General features: G+C 44.7%; 1 protein-coding gene across 1 annotated transcript in view; it reads right to left on the reverse strand.

Annotated features, from left to right (window-relative positions):
- Positions 1-16128, reverse strand: part of RASSF6 (Ras association domain family member 6) — a 42788-nt gene extending 26660 nt beyond the window's left edge. Inside the window, exons 1-2 of the mRNA XM_066629209.1 lie at positions 16053-16128; positions 13857-14026 (exon numbers count right to left, since the gene is read on the reverse strand). Of these exons, the coding sequence (XP_066485306.1) occupies positions 13857-14026; positions 16053-16128 (246 nt within the window). The remainder of the gene's footprint in view (positions 1-13856; positions 14027-16052) is intronic.
- Between the last annotated feature and the right edge of the window lie 1113 nt (positions 16129-17241).

A 17241-nucleotide genomic window follows, 5' to 3' on the forward strand; every position in this document is an offset into this window, starting at 1 on the left:
TATCCCTCTTTATAATCCAAGGATACTGTTACTATTTGCCACAGGGTGGTGCCAGTCTACAATATATTTCTGGAAACCAAAAGCAGGAGTTAAGGTTGTGATATCGCATGCATCAGAAAATGGGACTTAACCATAAGTTAAACCAGAAGTTAGTTAAATCAGTTGGAGCTCAATCCTATGCATATCTATTTAGAAGTAAGTTCCATTATAATCAATGCAGCATACTCCCAGGTAAGTGTGGGTAGGACTGCAGTCTCAGTTAAACTCAACTATAAATTAAACCAGAAAATGGGACTTAACTTTTGGGAGATCTGTGTCCTCCAATCAGTACATAATACTACACAATTGATCTTTTTTTGGTTCTTTATCTAGTGCATCAACTGTTTTGTAAATATAAAGACTATGATCTTTCTCTTTACTTTTGTATTTCTTCCCTTTATCTGGCAAGGGAACTATGTATCCCGATGGGTGCTGGAGAAAGATCCATGGCCGGAGAGGTGGTTCATCAGTTCACCACCCCTCCAACTTCATGTGACTCTTTCACATCACTTCATAGAAAGGCTGGTTCCTGCTGGATGGAATGCTAAGTTCCATGACTATGGCTGCAATCCTTTACTCACTTACCTGGGAGTTAACTCAGTGGGTCTTACCTCTGAGTAGTCATACATAGGATTATGCTGTACTACTGATTGCTGTGCAGAAGGTAGGTTTTCCTGCTTATGCTGGGACTGGAATAGCTGTTCACTTAATTTCTTCAGAAAAGCAATGTGATGACACAATATGACGAATGAAGATTTGTAAAAACAGCCCATTTCTATCCTTTCTCCCCTGCCAATGCAGTGACTCCAAAATGGCTACTGCTGCATCCTGCGGGCGGGGGTGTGTGTGTCACACAGGTCTCCTCTGGGTAAGGGAAAATTTGCTCCATTCGTGGGGGGAGGTCTATTCCGACCTGTGCTAGTGAAACAGCTGGCACAGGTCCACGTGGAGCCAAGCTGCAGGATCAAGTCCAGGAAGAAGGCTAGGATTAGGCTGCCACTGCTGCCAAACCCATTCCTTTCCCGGATCTGATCTGCCCACCCTCACCCCATTGCCTCCCTGTTTCTTCCACCCTGTCACTGCTGTGTTCCACTTGCCCAAACTCCCATTCTGTGGATGTCTTCCTGCCAGCACTCTAGCAGTGCATACTTCAGCATGCTGTTGGGGTGCTTTTATGACTGTCGAAAGGCAATTAACACTAGCAGAATGCTTGTTCCGGGCTTTTTAAAAAGTGAAAATCGGAGGAAACCCACCTCCTTCCCCTTCCGCAGCTCGCCACCCACTTGGTCTGCCGCCTCCCCCCAGTCAGTGGCATAGCTAAGGCATCGATCTGCTACCTGAGGTCAAAGAAGATTTGTAGCCCCCTCAAGACAAAAATCAAATTTAATTAAATAAATAAATAAATAAATAAATAAGTGTGACCCTGATTGGTTCGAGACACTGTGCTGGGGTGAAGAGGGTCAGTTATTCTCTCCCTGCTAAATATAAGAGGAGCACCACTTGAAAAAGTGCCTTTTTACCCAGTTAGCAGGGGTAACTGTATTATGATACATGGAACAGAGAGTTGACTCTTATTGGTTCCATGCTGTATCATAATAACATGTCATTGCAACATGTCACTAACATAATAACATGTCATTGATTCTCAGAACAATCAGTCTCACAGGTCAGTTTTGAGTTAAAGAAATTCACTTTTTGTTCCATAAGGCCGTTGCATTTTCATTTTCTAGTTAATTGGCCATAACTTTTGATAGAATAAAGATATTCCAAAGTAGTTTGTTTCATTGCAATCTGCATTAAATTACCTTTCCAATGATATATAACATGATGGTATTAATCATACATACCAAGATTTTCACAATTTTGGTCACTAGTGTCAAGCTCAGCTTGTTGCCCCCCTAAAGCTTGATGCCCGGTGCAACTGCTACCCCCTGCCCCCCTAGCTACGCCACTGGTTCTTGTCTAAAGCCCTGAAGAACCATTGCCACTCTGTTTACACTCTGACCTAGATGGTCCAATGGTCTGATTGAGCATCCCTATGAGTAATATTACTTCACCCTTTTGAACAACCAATGGGAAGTAGTGACGGGGGAAATTGCTTGTCATTCTTCCTAGAACTTGACATGAAATTTTGCTGTGTAGTAACTTCCAGGAATGATGGGGCATCTTCACTGTTTCAATCATAAGATCAAATGATATCCTAAACCATCATCCATTAAAACAAAAGTGTAAGACATGGAACCAGGACCAGGCATGGTCCAGGCATCCAGGCATCCTGGCACCTGATCCAGGATCCAGCATCCTGCCAAATGCTATCTGTTGTTCCCCCCCCAATCTGGTGATATGTATGTCTCTGCATTTTGTGAAGTGGAAGAGGAAGAGGAAGATGGAGCAGAATGTTGAGTCTCCCTCTTTGTTTTCCAATCCATGAAGTGAAAGGAGCAACAGTATCAGTTGAGCTGAGTGAGTGGACAGAGGTGGGTGCCCCCCCCCACCAATCCTATTCAACTTTCCAGCATCTGTGCAACCACAATGCAACCCCAGGTAAGGGAACAAATGTTCCCAAACCTTAAGGAGGCCTCTGTGACTGCACTCCCAACACAGGAAGCAGTGCATAGCAGCACTGGCACTGGAAAATTGGATAGGACTGGGCTGTGAGGCTACTGTCTCTGGATGACATCCAGTCTCTGGATGTCTACTGGATGAGCCAGTCTTAAGTTGAGTAGTGGGTTTCACACTGTGTTCCAGATTAGAATTTCCAAGAAATTTACCGGGGACTTTCCCTGAGATTATTAATGATGGTCAAGCTTATCTGAAAGATAGCTTTGCCCTCCGTTGCTAGTCTTTTCTTTCCTTCCTTCACTGAGGAATGGAATATGTTCTAGGATGTGCTCCCAGTGTAAATATTGAGAATGATAAACCCATTAGGCCTGGTCAGTGCCCTGGCCATCATAGAACATGACCCTAATTCCCTGCAACATGCAGGGGTCCTTCAGCAGGCAATTAGATAATATTCTCCAGAGACAGAAAGTTTACAAATCTTTGGTCTCTAGACAATGTAGTAGTTTCTTCCACTGACTACAAGGCCTCAAATGCTAACCATGGCCTAGGTATTCATCCAACATTTTGATGGGGATGCACTGGGTTAACTGTTGATTTTGGATGTGGGGGACACAGATTTAAATCACTGCAGATAACATGAAGTCACAGACCAAAACTCCAGGTAAACTTCCTCACAGATTATTGAGAAACATCATGCAATACAGTAGTGTAGCTAAGGGAGTGCAGGGGGTAGCAAGTGCACCGGGCTACAGGGTGGGAGGGGCAACAACATGGTTGGGGGCAACAACTTGCAGGCAACCACGCCTGTGTGGGCTGCTGCCAGCACCCCTGCCAGGCACTCAGGAGGGAGGAGGAGCAGCAGTCAGGGTGGACGGGCTAAACTGTATGTTGCCCCTCCCCACAGCTGAGATTGAAGGAATAATGTTTGTGCAGGGGGGGAGGGATAGTCTAGTCCTTCACCTCCAGCAACTGCGTGGAGGAGCTGGCTGGCCCTCTTCCCCTCCCGCAGTTGAGATGGTGGTGGCTTGCACATACCTTCTCCAAGTCTGCCCCTTCATCCAAGCACTCCTGCACTTTTCTTCCTTTCATGCAACTACCATTCCCTCTGTGATTTCCTCCACCTGTCCTGCTCAACACGTTGCCCCCTGAAGCCCTATTTGGCTTAAATGGCAGAGCATAGGGCTCCCTTCCGAGGCTGCAATCCCATCCCACTTTCCTGGGAGTAGCCCCGCTGACCATAATGGGCTTGCTTGCAAGTAGACAGCAGAGCATCCCATCAAGACCTGGCGACTTACCCGCTTTCAGAGAGGCGATAAACTATAATTTGCTGGTAACAGGAGGCCACAAAGGTAACTCTTGTGGCAGGTCACGCAATACCAAGGGTGAAGATTGGGAAGAGAAAACCTTGGAGTAATGAGCTGACCAATCACGAGGTGAAATAAGCAGGGGAGTGTTAAAAGGGGCTCTCACATTAGAGCGCGCTATCAAGCTCCAGAAAAGTTTGCTGCTGTTAGATGAAATAGCGCTAAATAGCTGATCCCATTTACATAGGGCAAAATCGTGCCTCTTTGCATCCAGAAGATGTCGCCAGGCCCTTCTAGCACAAAATAAAGATCCCTAGACTCCATAGAGTTTTGCGACTGGAATAAATGAAACAAGGAGTGTACAGAGCATTTGGCCGCCCAACATTCGGCATCAAACCAAGAAGAAGTGGCAGCCTTGCAACTAAAGGTGGTAGCAGACCTTAGTATGTCAGCCAACGAGCGGGTTATCAATTGGTACGAGACATCTGCCAGGGACGGAATTGTGGTAGAACTAATTATTTGCCTTAAAAAAACTGTGTCCGGATTAGATGACCAATTTTCAATTGCCTTACTGGTCTTAGGGGACCATTTGGGCCAAAAACAGGCCTGATTGATAGACTCCACGCTAGTAGGCTGAAAGGCAAAATTCCTAAGTTTCATTGACAAAGGCAGATGGTCACTTTCCACTCGATCTCCAATAGAAAAATCACAACAGGAAGGTAATAACTCGGAGGAAACCAAAATATAGTCAACTACGCTAGATCCAAGAGGAGATAAAAAAGTAAAACTGCCTGATTGGGACAACTGAGTGAGACCATTAATAATAAAAAGATCGTAAGACGAGCAGAGTAGCTAAAAATTGAGCATTATTATTAAAAGAGGTATCACTGGAACGTCTGTCAAAGCAAATCCAGGTAGGAGGGACATCATCAAGATCCCAGTTCAAAAATCTGGCCAAAGCTTCATTACTGGGACCTAATCAGGAATTAAAATCTCCCACTAAAATAAAAGAGGATACTGGGTAGGAGACCAACAAAGAATCTAACAATACAGACAATACAAGACAGACAATACACACTAACAATACACACTAACAATACAGCAATTTTGATCAGGCTTTATCCCATATTTCTGAGAGACTCTGGGAGTCTGGTGGATATTTTCTAACCTGAACCGGGTCTGTTCTCCCATTTATTATGGAATCTCTCCCGCCTTTGCCAATGGCCATTCCTATTTCCAGCTTCTTGTGAACCCCCTTGAGAGGAGGACTTTTATGTTAGCTCGGCTTAACATATTTCGCTCCGCGATGTTGAATGGCTGCTACTCTCGGGTTCCCTTCGATCAAAGGCGTTGCAACTGGTGTGGTATTGAGCCTGATTCTGTTACTCATTTTCTCTGAGTCTGCCCAACATTTAATAAACTCCGCTGCTCCATTTTGGGCCCCGTCATTTCTAGTTATTCTGGCCCCCCGTCTTCTCGCAGCGTTTCTTTTACACAACTTCTCGCACGATATTACATCTCTCGTTGCTGAATTCCTCACAAAGGTCCTCACTGCTAACAGTTCTAAGCAGCCCTGATTGGGGTACTTGTGGGTGCAATCTCCCTGTGGTCATTTATAATTAATCGATGTTTCGTATTGGCGTAGTTTATTTATTTATTTAATTATGTATGTTGTATGTATGTTTTTTCTTTTTTTGCTATGCCATTAAAGGTTGCTGAAATTGAATTGACTATTATTGTTAAAAACATATACATAGTAAGAGGGATCTGAAGGCCTTAGGGATGGACCTCAACAAGTGGGAAACCCTGGCCTCTGAGCGGCCCGCTTGGAGGCAGGCTGTGCAGCATGGCCTTTCCCAGTTTGAAGAGACAGTTTGCCAACAGTCTGAGGCTAAGAGGCAAAGAAGGAAGGCCCATAGCCAGGGAGACAGACCAGGGACAGACTGCACTTGCTCCCGGTGTGGAAGGGATTGTCACTCCCAGATTGGCCTTTTCAGCCACACTAGACGCTGTGCCAGAACGCGATACCATAGTCTTTCGAGACTGAAGGTTGCCAATACAATACATAGTAACCTGTTAAAAGTACGGATCTGTAACATTTCCCCAAATGCAGTCACATAGCATAGTAGCATCAAGTCTAACATATTAAAAATAAAATACACATTGAAATGAAATGAATGGGGACCCACCTGAAATTGGCTCATAACCCACCTAGTGAGTCCTGGCCTAGTGAGTCCTATTGAGTGTTTGAGAAACACTGGCTTAGACACAAAGCAAGTGCTCTATTATTGAGTCACAACAATCCTGCCACTGCATCAGATGCCCAAATTTTAGGACCCCCCAACAACAGTTTCAAGGTGCCTGGGAGAAGGTGTGATTGGAGAAGAGATGGGTAGAATGGGATTAAACTTTCTCCACTTCCCATGCACTTCCCTGCTGAAGTCCTAAAGTGCTGCAAAGAGATCATCGTCACTGAGCTGCATGAAATCCTCTGTCTCTGCTGGAGAGAAGGTGGAGTACCTCAAGACATGAGGGATGCAAACATCATCATGCTGTACAAGTAAAAAGGTGACAGGGGTGGCATCTCTCTCCTTAGCGTTGTAGGAAAGTTGTTTGCCCGAGTTGCACTAAAGAGGCTCCAGGTACTTGCAGAGAGCGTTTATCCAGAATCACAGTGCGGATTCCGAGCCAGCAGGTCCACCACTGATATGGTATTCTCCCTTAGACAACTGCAGGAGAAATGCAGGGAACAACGACAGCGACTCTTTATAGCCTTCATAGATCTCACAAAGGCTTTCGACCTGGTCAGCAGGGACGGCCTCTTCAAGATTCTCCCCAAGATTGGATGTCCACCCAGGCTCCTCAGCATCATCAGATCCTTCCACAAGGACATGAAGGGCACTGTTGTCTTTGATGGCTCCACATCAGACCCCTTTGACATCCGAAGCGGCATGAAGCAGGGCTGTGTTCTTGCACCAACCTTGTTTGGGATTTTCTTCGCTGTCCTGCTGAAGCATGCCTTTGGAACTGCAACAGAAGGCATCTATCTCCGGACCAGATCAGACAGAAAGCTCTTCAACCTCTCCAGACTGAGAGCAAAGTCCAAAATCCAGCTGAAATGTCTGCGTGACTTCCTCTTTGCCGACGATGCAGCTGTCACTACCCACTCTGCCAAAGATCTCCAGCAGCTCATGGATCGTTTTAGCAAGGCCTGCCAAGATTTTGGACTAACGATCAGCCTGAAGAAAACACAGGTCATGGTTCAGGATGTGGACTCACCTCCCTGCATTACAATCTCTGTGCATGAAATGGAGGTTGTCCATGACTTTGTGTACCTTGGCTCAACAATCTCCGACACTCTTTCTCTCGATACCGAGCTAAACAAGCGCATCGGTAAAGCAGCTACCACATTTTCCAGACTCACAAAGAGAGTCTGGTCCAACAAGAAGCTGACGGAACATACCAAGATCCAGGTCTACAGAGCTTGCGTCCTGAGTACACTTCTCGGCATCACCTGGCAGGACAAAGTTCCAAACAACACAGTCCTGGAACGTGCTGGAATCCCTAGCATGTATGCACTGCTGAAACAGAGATGCCTGCGTTGGCTCGGTCATGTCGTGAGAATGGATGATGGGCGGATCCCAAAGGATCTCCTCTATGGTGAACTCGTGCAAGGAAAGCTCCCTACAGGTAGACCACAGCTGCTATACAAGGACATCTGCAAGAGGGATCTGAAGGACTTAGGAATGGACCTCAACAAGTGGGAAACCCTGGCCTCTGAGCGGCCTGCTTGGAGGCAGGCTGTGCAGCATGGCCTTTCCCAGTTTGAAGAGACACTTTGCCAACAGTCTGAGGCTAAGAGGCAAAGAAGGAAGGCCCATAGCCAGGGAGACAGACCAGGGACAGACTGCACTTGCTCCCGGTGTGGAAGGGATTGTCACTCCCAGATTGGCCTTTTCAGCCACACTAGACGCTGTGCCAGAACCACCTTTCAGAACGCGATACCATAGTCACTGAAGGTTGCCAATACAAACTTCCCATGCTTTTACATTTTCCATTAGCTGATTGGCATTCTTGATGTGCGTTTGCCAGTTGGCGTTCTTGGCGCCAGTTGGCGCCATATCAGTTGGCGTTCTTGATGTGTGTTTGCCAGCAAGAAAAAGGGATTGTGTGATAGATTGCAAGGAAGAGGAACAAAATAAATCAAGGAACAGAGCAGCAGGGAAGGGAACATTTAAGCAGTCCCTCCAACCTGCTATGTATGGGATTTCAACCTGCTCTCAGAAGATCCCCCCGAATGGCTTATCCCCCTTGCCAAGATCATCAGGCTGTGAAGAACATTGACTCTAACTTAGCATGATGGTTCCCTTGTTTGATTTCTTTGAAACAACCTGAGTGAAGCTGTCAACAACTACTTGCTCTTAAGGGAGTGAAAATTCAAGGTTAAAAAATACATGATAAAAAAAATGTAGTATTTGAGGTTGGGATTAAAATTGAGTTTTAGGATTGACAAGGCAGAAGAACCTAGAACCTGCTTTGAGAACATAGCATTTTGAAATAATGATTGGTTGGATGTTACCTGAGGTGGTACAGAGGTTGCTACAATTTCTTTGTAGCATTTCTTGATTTCTTTACATCAGAAATTCATGTTCATGTGGGAGCATGATAATCCATGTCATCTTCCCATGCCAGCATCACCCCTTCCAGGAAATGGAAGATGCTAACGTGGAAGGAAAGACAGTGTGAATTTCACTCAAAAAAATAGAGAACAGACTACTGCTGTTATGGAGTAGCCTATGATGGACATGTGCTGTAGCAGTTTCCACACTGCTTAAATTTCTGCCCAACATTGCGTATACGCAACAGGGATCAAATGTGTACACCTGTGGGCTGGGCAGAAATGAGTTAAGGGACACTTGAGAACCTTGCACAGAACAAAGGAACAGTTGACTTTAGTAACCCTGAAATTGTTATTTAGACCGACATAAGACTGGGACAGGGTCCAACATTGGTAGGCGCTTTGTATACCAGACTTAGCAGGAGGCTGTATCAATTAGACTGTTCCATGAGCCTAAAGAAAAAGGAAGCTTACAAGTGCAAGTTTTGGAACAAAAACAAACCCAACATGGGAAGGAGTCATCAATTAGCCAAACGACAGTAAGACATTTCTGGGGTGATTCATTTTGTCTGTGAGATAGTTTCATCCTCTGTTTTCGAGTTAGGTTCACATGCTGGGCTACTCCATGGTATTTTTATTTATTTATTTATTTATTTATTTATTTATGTTTTAATACCACACTTCCTCCAAGAGCTCAGGGTGGTGTACATGTAGTTTCTGCCCTCCTTTTGTCCTTATAGCAACCCTGTCACGTAGGTGAGGCTGATAGTGATTGGCCCAAGGTTACACGGGAGGTTTCATAGCTTAGCTGGGATTTGAAACTGGTTCTTCCAGGTCTAAGTCCAACTCCGGAACCACTACACCATCCTGGCATCCTGGTATTTTTGCAGGATTATGCTCCAGGGTTTGGGTTACCAACTCTGCCAAACTATTCCTAGAGATTTTTTTCCCCAGTACAATGAAATGTTGGAAACTAATTGAAGCCCTTTTACAGTCTCTAGAACTGCTTTCAAACCTGGAGATTGATGCGGATTCCTACAAACTCTAGGTCAATCCTGGCAAGCCGCCAACTCTAGTCAGGTTTGCTTGCCGGCCTGCCTTGCTTTTTCTGGTGCATTTAGTTCCCCACCTGCACACTTAGCTTTCTTCATGGCATGCAACCTGCCTTCTGATATTCTAGCTGCCTCAGGGCAGCCATTTTGACACGTTCCATGTGGGTAGTCAATTGTTTGGAGTGACTCCTCATGGAGTAAGCCGCAACTTTTTTCCATACCACTGGAAATGTTGTTTATGAATAGCTGTGGAAGTGGGTTGAAGTTGTGGGTATGGATTGCCACATGGGAGAGCATGAGGGAAAGGAATGTTCAATCTTCATGGTTATAGCAGTAACCATGTTCTCTCCTCATGGTTATAGCAGTAACCATGCATGAATGTTGCAACCATGAGGGGCTGATTGAACATTCCTTTCCCTCATGCTCTCTCATGTGGCAATCCATGCCTACAACTTCAATTTGCTTCCACAGCTACTCATAACATCAACAGAATGTGTGTGTGTGTGTGTGTAGAGGTTTTGACAGGCCAAAGAATAGCAGAACAGCCACCGTTCCTGCCCACTGTTTGACAAAGTACATTTCCTTTGCTGAAAGCCAAAAATCTGGCTCCAAGTAATGTTTATTATTGATCCTCATTTTTATGACCCATAATAAATGTTCAAGTGGCAGAACAGTTCTCTCAGCAAACATTCACATCTGCTCCACAATTGCTGTGTAGTTAATCTCATTGACTATGATGACTATAAATTGTTTTCATTTAAACAGAGATGCATGTTGAATAGAGTCAACCCTTATAAAAGTCAACCCTTGTAAAAATGATAACAAAGCAAACAATGTTCTTCCTTGTGCCTTTTATGACTCATTGCAGATAAAGTCCTTTAGAAAATGAATTCTTCCCTTCAACACATACACTTACTGCCAGATGACTTTACTTAGTTTTTCTATAGCCTTTGAAGATTAAACTACACATGATTATTATGGATTGCCTTGGGGCTGTTTTATGACAAAAGGCAGGAAAAGCATTTAGTACACGTTACATGCAACAGTGAGCAAGAAAAGCCTTGTGGGGTATTGCCTTACTGAGAAACATCATTAGGTGTGGGGCAATTTGGAATGGAAATGCAGGAGTGATCTGCGAGTGACCACCCGCATCTGCTTCTCAATTTGCCCAATGAGCCAATTAGTTGATAATATGCAACGAGTTTACCCAGATGTGGTGAACTAGAATATGGCAGTGAAGGGGGTGCCTAACCTTCCCCACTCATTTTGCTCTCAGATTTGCAACCTCATCACCTTCATTCTACAGCTGCATTTTTTTCAGTTTTCCCAAAGTTGAGAGACAGATCCCAGATCTCCCAGTGTCAGGTATGGTCTGGCTAAATTTATTTATACTAAAAATAATCTCAGTAATGTTTTCATTGGCTGTCCCAAATTGATCATGTTTTCTCAAGACTGATTCTAGAGCTTCAGGGGGCCTGCTTCTGCCTTGACTCTATGCAGACTCCTGCCTACTAGATCATCCCTTTGATCTTCTCCTCTCATTCCTTCTCCCATCACAGAATTTGGAAGGGCCCAGCTGATGATTCTAGTGTTTGTTTCTCAACCAGTAGTATGGGTGCCACCAGTGGTACTTGAGGTAGTGCCTGGTGATACTCGTGGGACCCCTGGACACCTGCTGCCTGGCAGCAAGACCAAGAACAACACAACAAACAGTGTGGTAGGAGCCTCAGGAACATCCATGTGACCCTCGTTTGGGTTGCAACCTCTGCTTTGGGACCCACTGGTCTAGATCAATCTTTTCAAAGCAGGGTGTTGTATAAATTAGGGCCCAATCCTACCCAATTTTCCAGTGCCAGTACAGCCATACCAGTGGGGCATGCACTGCATCCTGTGATGGGGAGGTAGTCACAGAGGCCCTCTTAAAGTATGGGGACATTTGTTCCCTTACCTCGGGGTTACATTGCGGTTGCACCAGTGTTGGAAAATTGGATAGGATTTGGCCCTTAGTATGTTGTCACAATAACAGTCTAATCCTTATGTTTATTACAGACTAATTAACTTGGAGTGTTCTAAGTAATAATAATAATAAAAAACTTTATTTGTATCCTGCCCTTCTCCCTGAAAGGGACCCAAAAGTAGAATTAAGTTGGCATTTAAATTAACTTTGAAAGTGTAGGTTGACAGTGAAACTCTGTCAACCCAATTCTATCTAAATCTCTCCCCTCCAATGCAGCCATGCCACTGGATAGTCCATGCAGGGGGGATAGTCCTAGAGGTCTCCTCCAAGTAAGGGAACATTTGTTCCCTTGTCAGGGGGTAAGTCCTCACTGCCCTGCTGAGACTACTTGGATCTGTGCCAAGACAGATCAAGGCCAGAAAGGAGGATAGGATATTGTCAACGCTGCTGTTGCTGAAACTGCCCCCTTCTTGACCTTTGATTCACCCTCCCCCTGCCCCGATCTCCACTATGTTTGTCCCCCTCCCTATCCCGTTCTGTCCACCACCTGCCTCCCTCACTGCCTGCACTGAATTATTGGAGTCATGGAAAGACCACTGGCACACTGCTGCAGCCCCTAGCTGCTTGCAGTGGTGGTTTGACTGTGCCACATTTTGCAACAGCCATAAAGGACTTTGTGGCCTCATTACGATTGGGCCTCATTACAATTGGGACCTGTGTGCTTTGATTTATTCAACAGAACTTCTGGTCATAGACATTCTGATTGTTGCATGAATAGGGCTGCCAATCTTGCTAGCCCTGTTCCTGTGCCTTTGTCTGTGAGGCTTCTTACAACCCCTTCAGGATATCTTGTGAGACATCCTGAGATAAAGTATGATGTAGTGGTTATATTTTGACTAGATTTGAAGAGATCCAGCTTGAAATCTCCATTAAATAATGAAGCTTACTGAGTGCAACCGCCTGATTTTAGAAATGGGCTATGTCAGATGCAAGGGAGGGCACCAGAATGAGGTATCTGGTGTGCCCCCTGGGGCATTTGGTGGGCCGCTATGAGATACAGGAAGCTGGACTAGATGGGCCTATGGCCTGATCCAGTGGGGCTGTTCTTATGTTCTTATGACCATGGGCCAGAAACTCTCCTCCTCCTCCTCCTCTTCTTCTTCTTCCTCCTCCTCCCCCCTTCTTCTTCTTCTTCTTACAAGAAGACCCAAGGTGGTTCACATAGGCAGGCTATCATCAACCCCAACCTCCCCCCCCCCTTTTTTTTTTTTACCAATTTTTACATTTTTTTTTCCACAAGTTTTTACAACTAATGTTCTATTAGAAGCTTGGTGGCAGGCTGGAGCAGAGAGGCAGCTGTAGCAGCAGACAAAGAGAGAAGGGCACCCCAAATCTGCTGACCTCTCACCCCCATAATCTGCTGCTGAAGCAACCTGAATCACCTTGCTGAAAGGATTGGGCTGCCTCTGCTGAAACTGTTCTACCCAGAAAATAATGTCACAACCTTTGCAGCGCAGTTATCAGCTATTTGTACCCCGGTATCTACACTTGGGGGGGACGGGACGATGATGAGATGGGTCTGTGAAGTTATGTTTTTACACTTGAGATGAGATCTTTGAGAATTTGAAGAAAAAGGTGAAAAGTACAGTTTGTCATGGCCCAATCTGGGAGCCACACATCCTGTTGATTGTGTAACATCCTAGAAAGGAAATGCTTTCAGACGGTCTGGTCAAAGTCTGGCAACTATTCAGAAATCAAATGAGGAGATAAAAACTTGCATACTGTAACTTACTAAACTATACTGAACTAATACAAGATTAACCTGTCCAGACATAAAGCGATGCAATACATTTTCCACTGGCCTTCTTTTATCTCAAGAATTGTCTGCAAATGTCAACAGTCCCTGAGTTTCAGATATTTATAGTAATGTATTGTATATCAACTTTGTTATATGTATTCCTTGATCTCAGGTTCCCCAAGGTATTTTTAAGGCCCTGCTTCAGATTCTACTTCATCCCCCACACTTCTCCAAGCAAATGGTAATAGCAGAAGTAGTCCACAATACCTAAGGTAACAACTATACTGTGTCAATATTCAGGGATGGATTAAGTGAAACAGTGGACAAACAGGCTCTTCGAAAGAGAACGGCAGCCCAGATTAGTGATTATTTGGTGAAGTCTTACAGCCAAACTCCCCACATGGTGATGCATTTGGTGGGCCACTGTGAGATACAGGAAGCTGGACTAGATGGAAGCTGGACATACCCACCCCATTCCAGCTGGACATACCCACCCCATTCCATCCTGCCCCCTGCATGGCCTTACCTGAGACAGTGTGCATCTCTGGTCTGTTGCCTCATGGACCCAGCCACTCACAGGTTGCAGCTGCAACCAGGCTGTGCTCTCCAGCATTTGCAACAGCTTGTTATACTGCTGCAGTGCCTGTTCCAGTAGTGTAGTGACCAGATAGAACTGGGCCGTTACTTGCATAAATACTGAAAGGCAAAAGATAATCAGGCTATAGGTTATGGTAATCAGTAAATCTCGGCTTGTTCTTTAGGGAACTGCCACAGTTGGACCCATGCTGGTTCCCCAGCTCTAGAAAATCCACCAGTCAGAAAGAGAAACACATATATTGGTTGCAGTTCCTTTTAGATAACTGCCCCATTGTCTAGGCAGGGATGGTGCCAACAATGCGTCAGGTATGGTGACGATGCTGACACTTTCTGTTTGCCACTACCTTCATTGCTGAAGGATTTTCTAATGAGGTGGAGGCCCCATTGGACCACATGGTTCTACTGTCTGCTCATCCCCTTTTAAAGAAATGAATGTGTGATGTTTTCACACTTAGGAGTGTATCATAAGGTTTCATTCTTAAGAAGATGTTGATGCCCCAGTGCCCACAAGGTCATCCTAATGGGGCAAGTCTACATTGTAAAGAATGGGGTCAGACCAGTGGTGTAGCTAGGTCATTTGACACTCAGGGTCCATAAATTTATGTCACCCCCATATGACATAATGGTGGTTGTTGGCAACCTTCAGTCTAGGAAACTATGGTATTGCAGTCTGAATGGTGGTTCTGGAACAGCGTCTAGTGTGGCTGAAAAGGCCAATTCATGAGCGACAATCCCTTCCACACTAGGAGCAAGTATAGTCTGTCCCTGGTCTTCCTTCTTTGCCTCTTTTGCCTCAGTCTGTTGGCCAAGTGTCTCTTCAAACATGACATAATAAACATGACATAATTAATTAATTATTAAACATGACATAATTATTAAACATGACATAATTAATTAATTAATTATTCATTCATTCATTCACATTTTTATACCACCCTTCCTCTAAACAGCTCAGGATTTGAAATGAATAATAATGACCAGAAAATAAATGCAGAGAATATTTCCCCACAAGCAATGGATGAAATTCTGCATCAAATGGTATATATAGCATGATGGTATTATTCCTAAAAGCAATGATTTCTAGAATTTTGGTCACTAGGGTGTCACCCCCCCCCCCCAAGAATGTCTGTTTTGAGTTAAGGCAGTGGTTCTCAAACTTTTAACACTGGGACCCACTTCTTAGAATGACAGTCTGTCCAAGACCCACTGGAAGTGATGTCATGGCTGGAAGTGACATCATCAAGCACAATAAAATAAATAATTATAAGAAATTAAATTAAAGAAAAACTAATAATTAAATAAGGGGAAGCCAGCCCTGTTTCACAATGTGAATTTTCTTGCCTGCCTGCAAGAACACCCCCCCCCCCAAAATATCAGTGAGATTTTCAGCCCTCCCCAGTGCCCAGTTCAGTGTAAATTCTTATATTTCAAGCGTAGCACTATCAGGACCCAGCTGGCTTTACAAGTCTAAAAACAAATAAAATGGATACTACCAGCTAAAGCCTCCGTTTTATACTTTGGGGGGGGTGCTGCTTTCTGGAGCATTTGTTGAGCTCCACTTTCATCAGATTGGGACCATGCAGCTAGCCTTGCATTCCCCTTTGCCTGGCCTGACCAGGAGCCGAGGCACATTTGCTTACTCGCGAGTAAATGCAACCGTGCGACTTACTTTCGCTTTCCATAGGGCTCAATACATTTGTCTGCTTGGAGGGAAGGACTTCCTTCTTGGGTGTTTTTGGGGGGCTGCTGTTTTGGGGGGGCTACAGAATAGGAACCATTCTGGTATCATTGGATTCCCCTCAGCCTGCGCTTTCCGACGAACTATGGCAAGTTCGCCTACTTGTGAGTAAACGCGTGTTATGGCTTGATTTCATTTTCCATAGGGTTCCATGCATTTTTTTGTTTCTGGTTTTTTGGCCATAACTTTTGATGGAAAGGAGATATTTCAATCTGGTTTTTTGCATTTCATTCATTCCACATCCAATTGTATGTGGTTATTTTCATGATGTTATTTTCAACCTCCGCAATGTTGGGGCATTTGTGGTGTCACCTCCCCAAGGGTGGTACCTGGGGCAGACCACCACCTCGACCCCCGCTAGCTACACCACTTGGTCAGACATCTTACCACTCTGGACTGCCTGGGATGCTACAGAGACAATAAAGTGCATGCTGTTGGTGTTGCCTTCCCCACATTCCGGCATGCCAGCACCTCAAGAAAGGCAGACTTTTCTCTTTCTCTGGCTGCTTCCCCCTCTCCCTCCTGCAAGGTGAGTAGCCTTGTCTCCCTTTCCACCCTGACAGGCAGGTGTAACCCACATTTCTGTGTGATCTTGATGTCCCTCTATTCAGCATTTCTCCTAGTGGCCAGGCATATTGCTCATAAAACTAGCATTCCTTGCTTTAGGTAGGTTTCATAAACAAATGACACACCTATCATTTAGCATGTTTCCCGTATCTGTGCAATAAAACTGCCCTGACCTGAATTAGGTATATTTTTGCCTTCTTAGCAAGACTACACCTGCCATTTCCTGGTAATGAAACCATCCTAGAGGAGAATCCAGAAACTGAGTGTCTCTATGAGAAAATTTGTGATTGCTGAGCAGTGCTGAGCAGCAGTGCATTTGGTTCAATGTACTTGTAACATTGGGAACATGAAAATGTATGCTTATGAAGATAATTTCAATGAATTTAATTGCCAGTATTTTTTTTGCAGGGCGGCACCATCACTTGAAATAAAAGTGAGTGCTTATCATGCATTAATTGTCTTGACAATACCTGCAATTTATTATGATGCTTCTGAATTACCATGAAAATGACATGGAGCAATGCTACTACCTCTGTTGGTAATTGGACAGGGTTGAAAAACAATATTCAGTATAAAATTCTTGGCTCTGGAGTGCACTTTTAAATCTTCCTCTTTTCTCACAGAGTTGCATAGAGAGCATAGAACCCAATGTCCGGCCACAGCTGCCTGTGTAGCACATTCTGTGCACTTCCCCTTTTTTAGAGAAAGAAGACAATTTGTAATGCTGTCTGAAATCAAAATTGCATCCTGTATTACTTGCAAACGTTGCTTCTGTATAGGATAATACAAGCGTGGGTTGTGAACTCTACTCCAGATTTGGAGCTCAAGTGACTCTACAAGTAGCCCTTGCAATGAGAGACAACATTAGCCCACCTTGCAAGACTATTGTGAAGATCACTGTGAGCCCAATCCTATGGGCCTCTAGTGCTGGCACTGAGCTACAGCACCGGCGCTGGTGTTGCAAACATGCCATAAGGCACATCTGTGACACCTAGTGAGAAGGGAGCGC

The sequence above is a fragment of the Tiliqua scincoides genome, chromosome 5 (assembly GCF_035046505.1).
Source record: "Tiliqua scincoides isolate rTilSci1 chromosome 5, rTilSci1.hap2, whole genome shotgun sequence".
In the NCBI taxonomy this organism is placed as follows: domain Eukaryota; kingdom Metazoa; phylum Chordata; class Lepidosauria; order Squamata; family Scincidae; genus Tiliqua; species Tiliqua scincoides.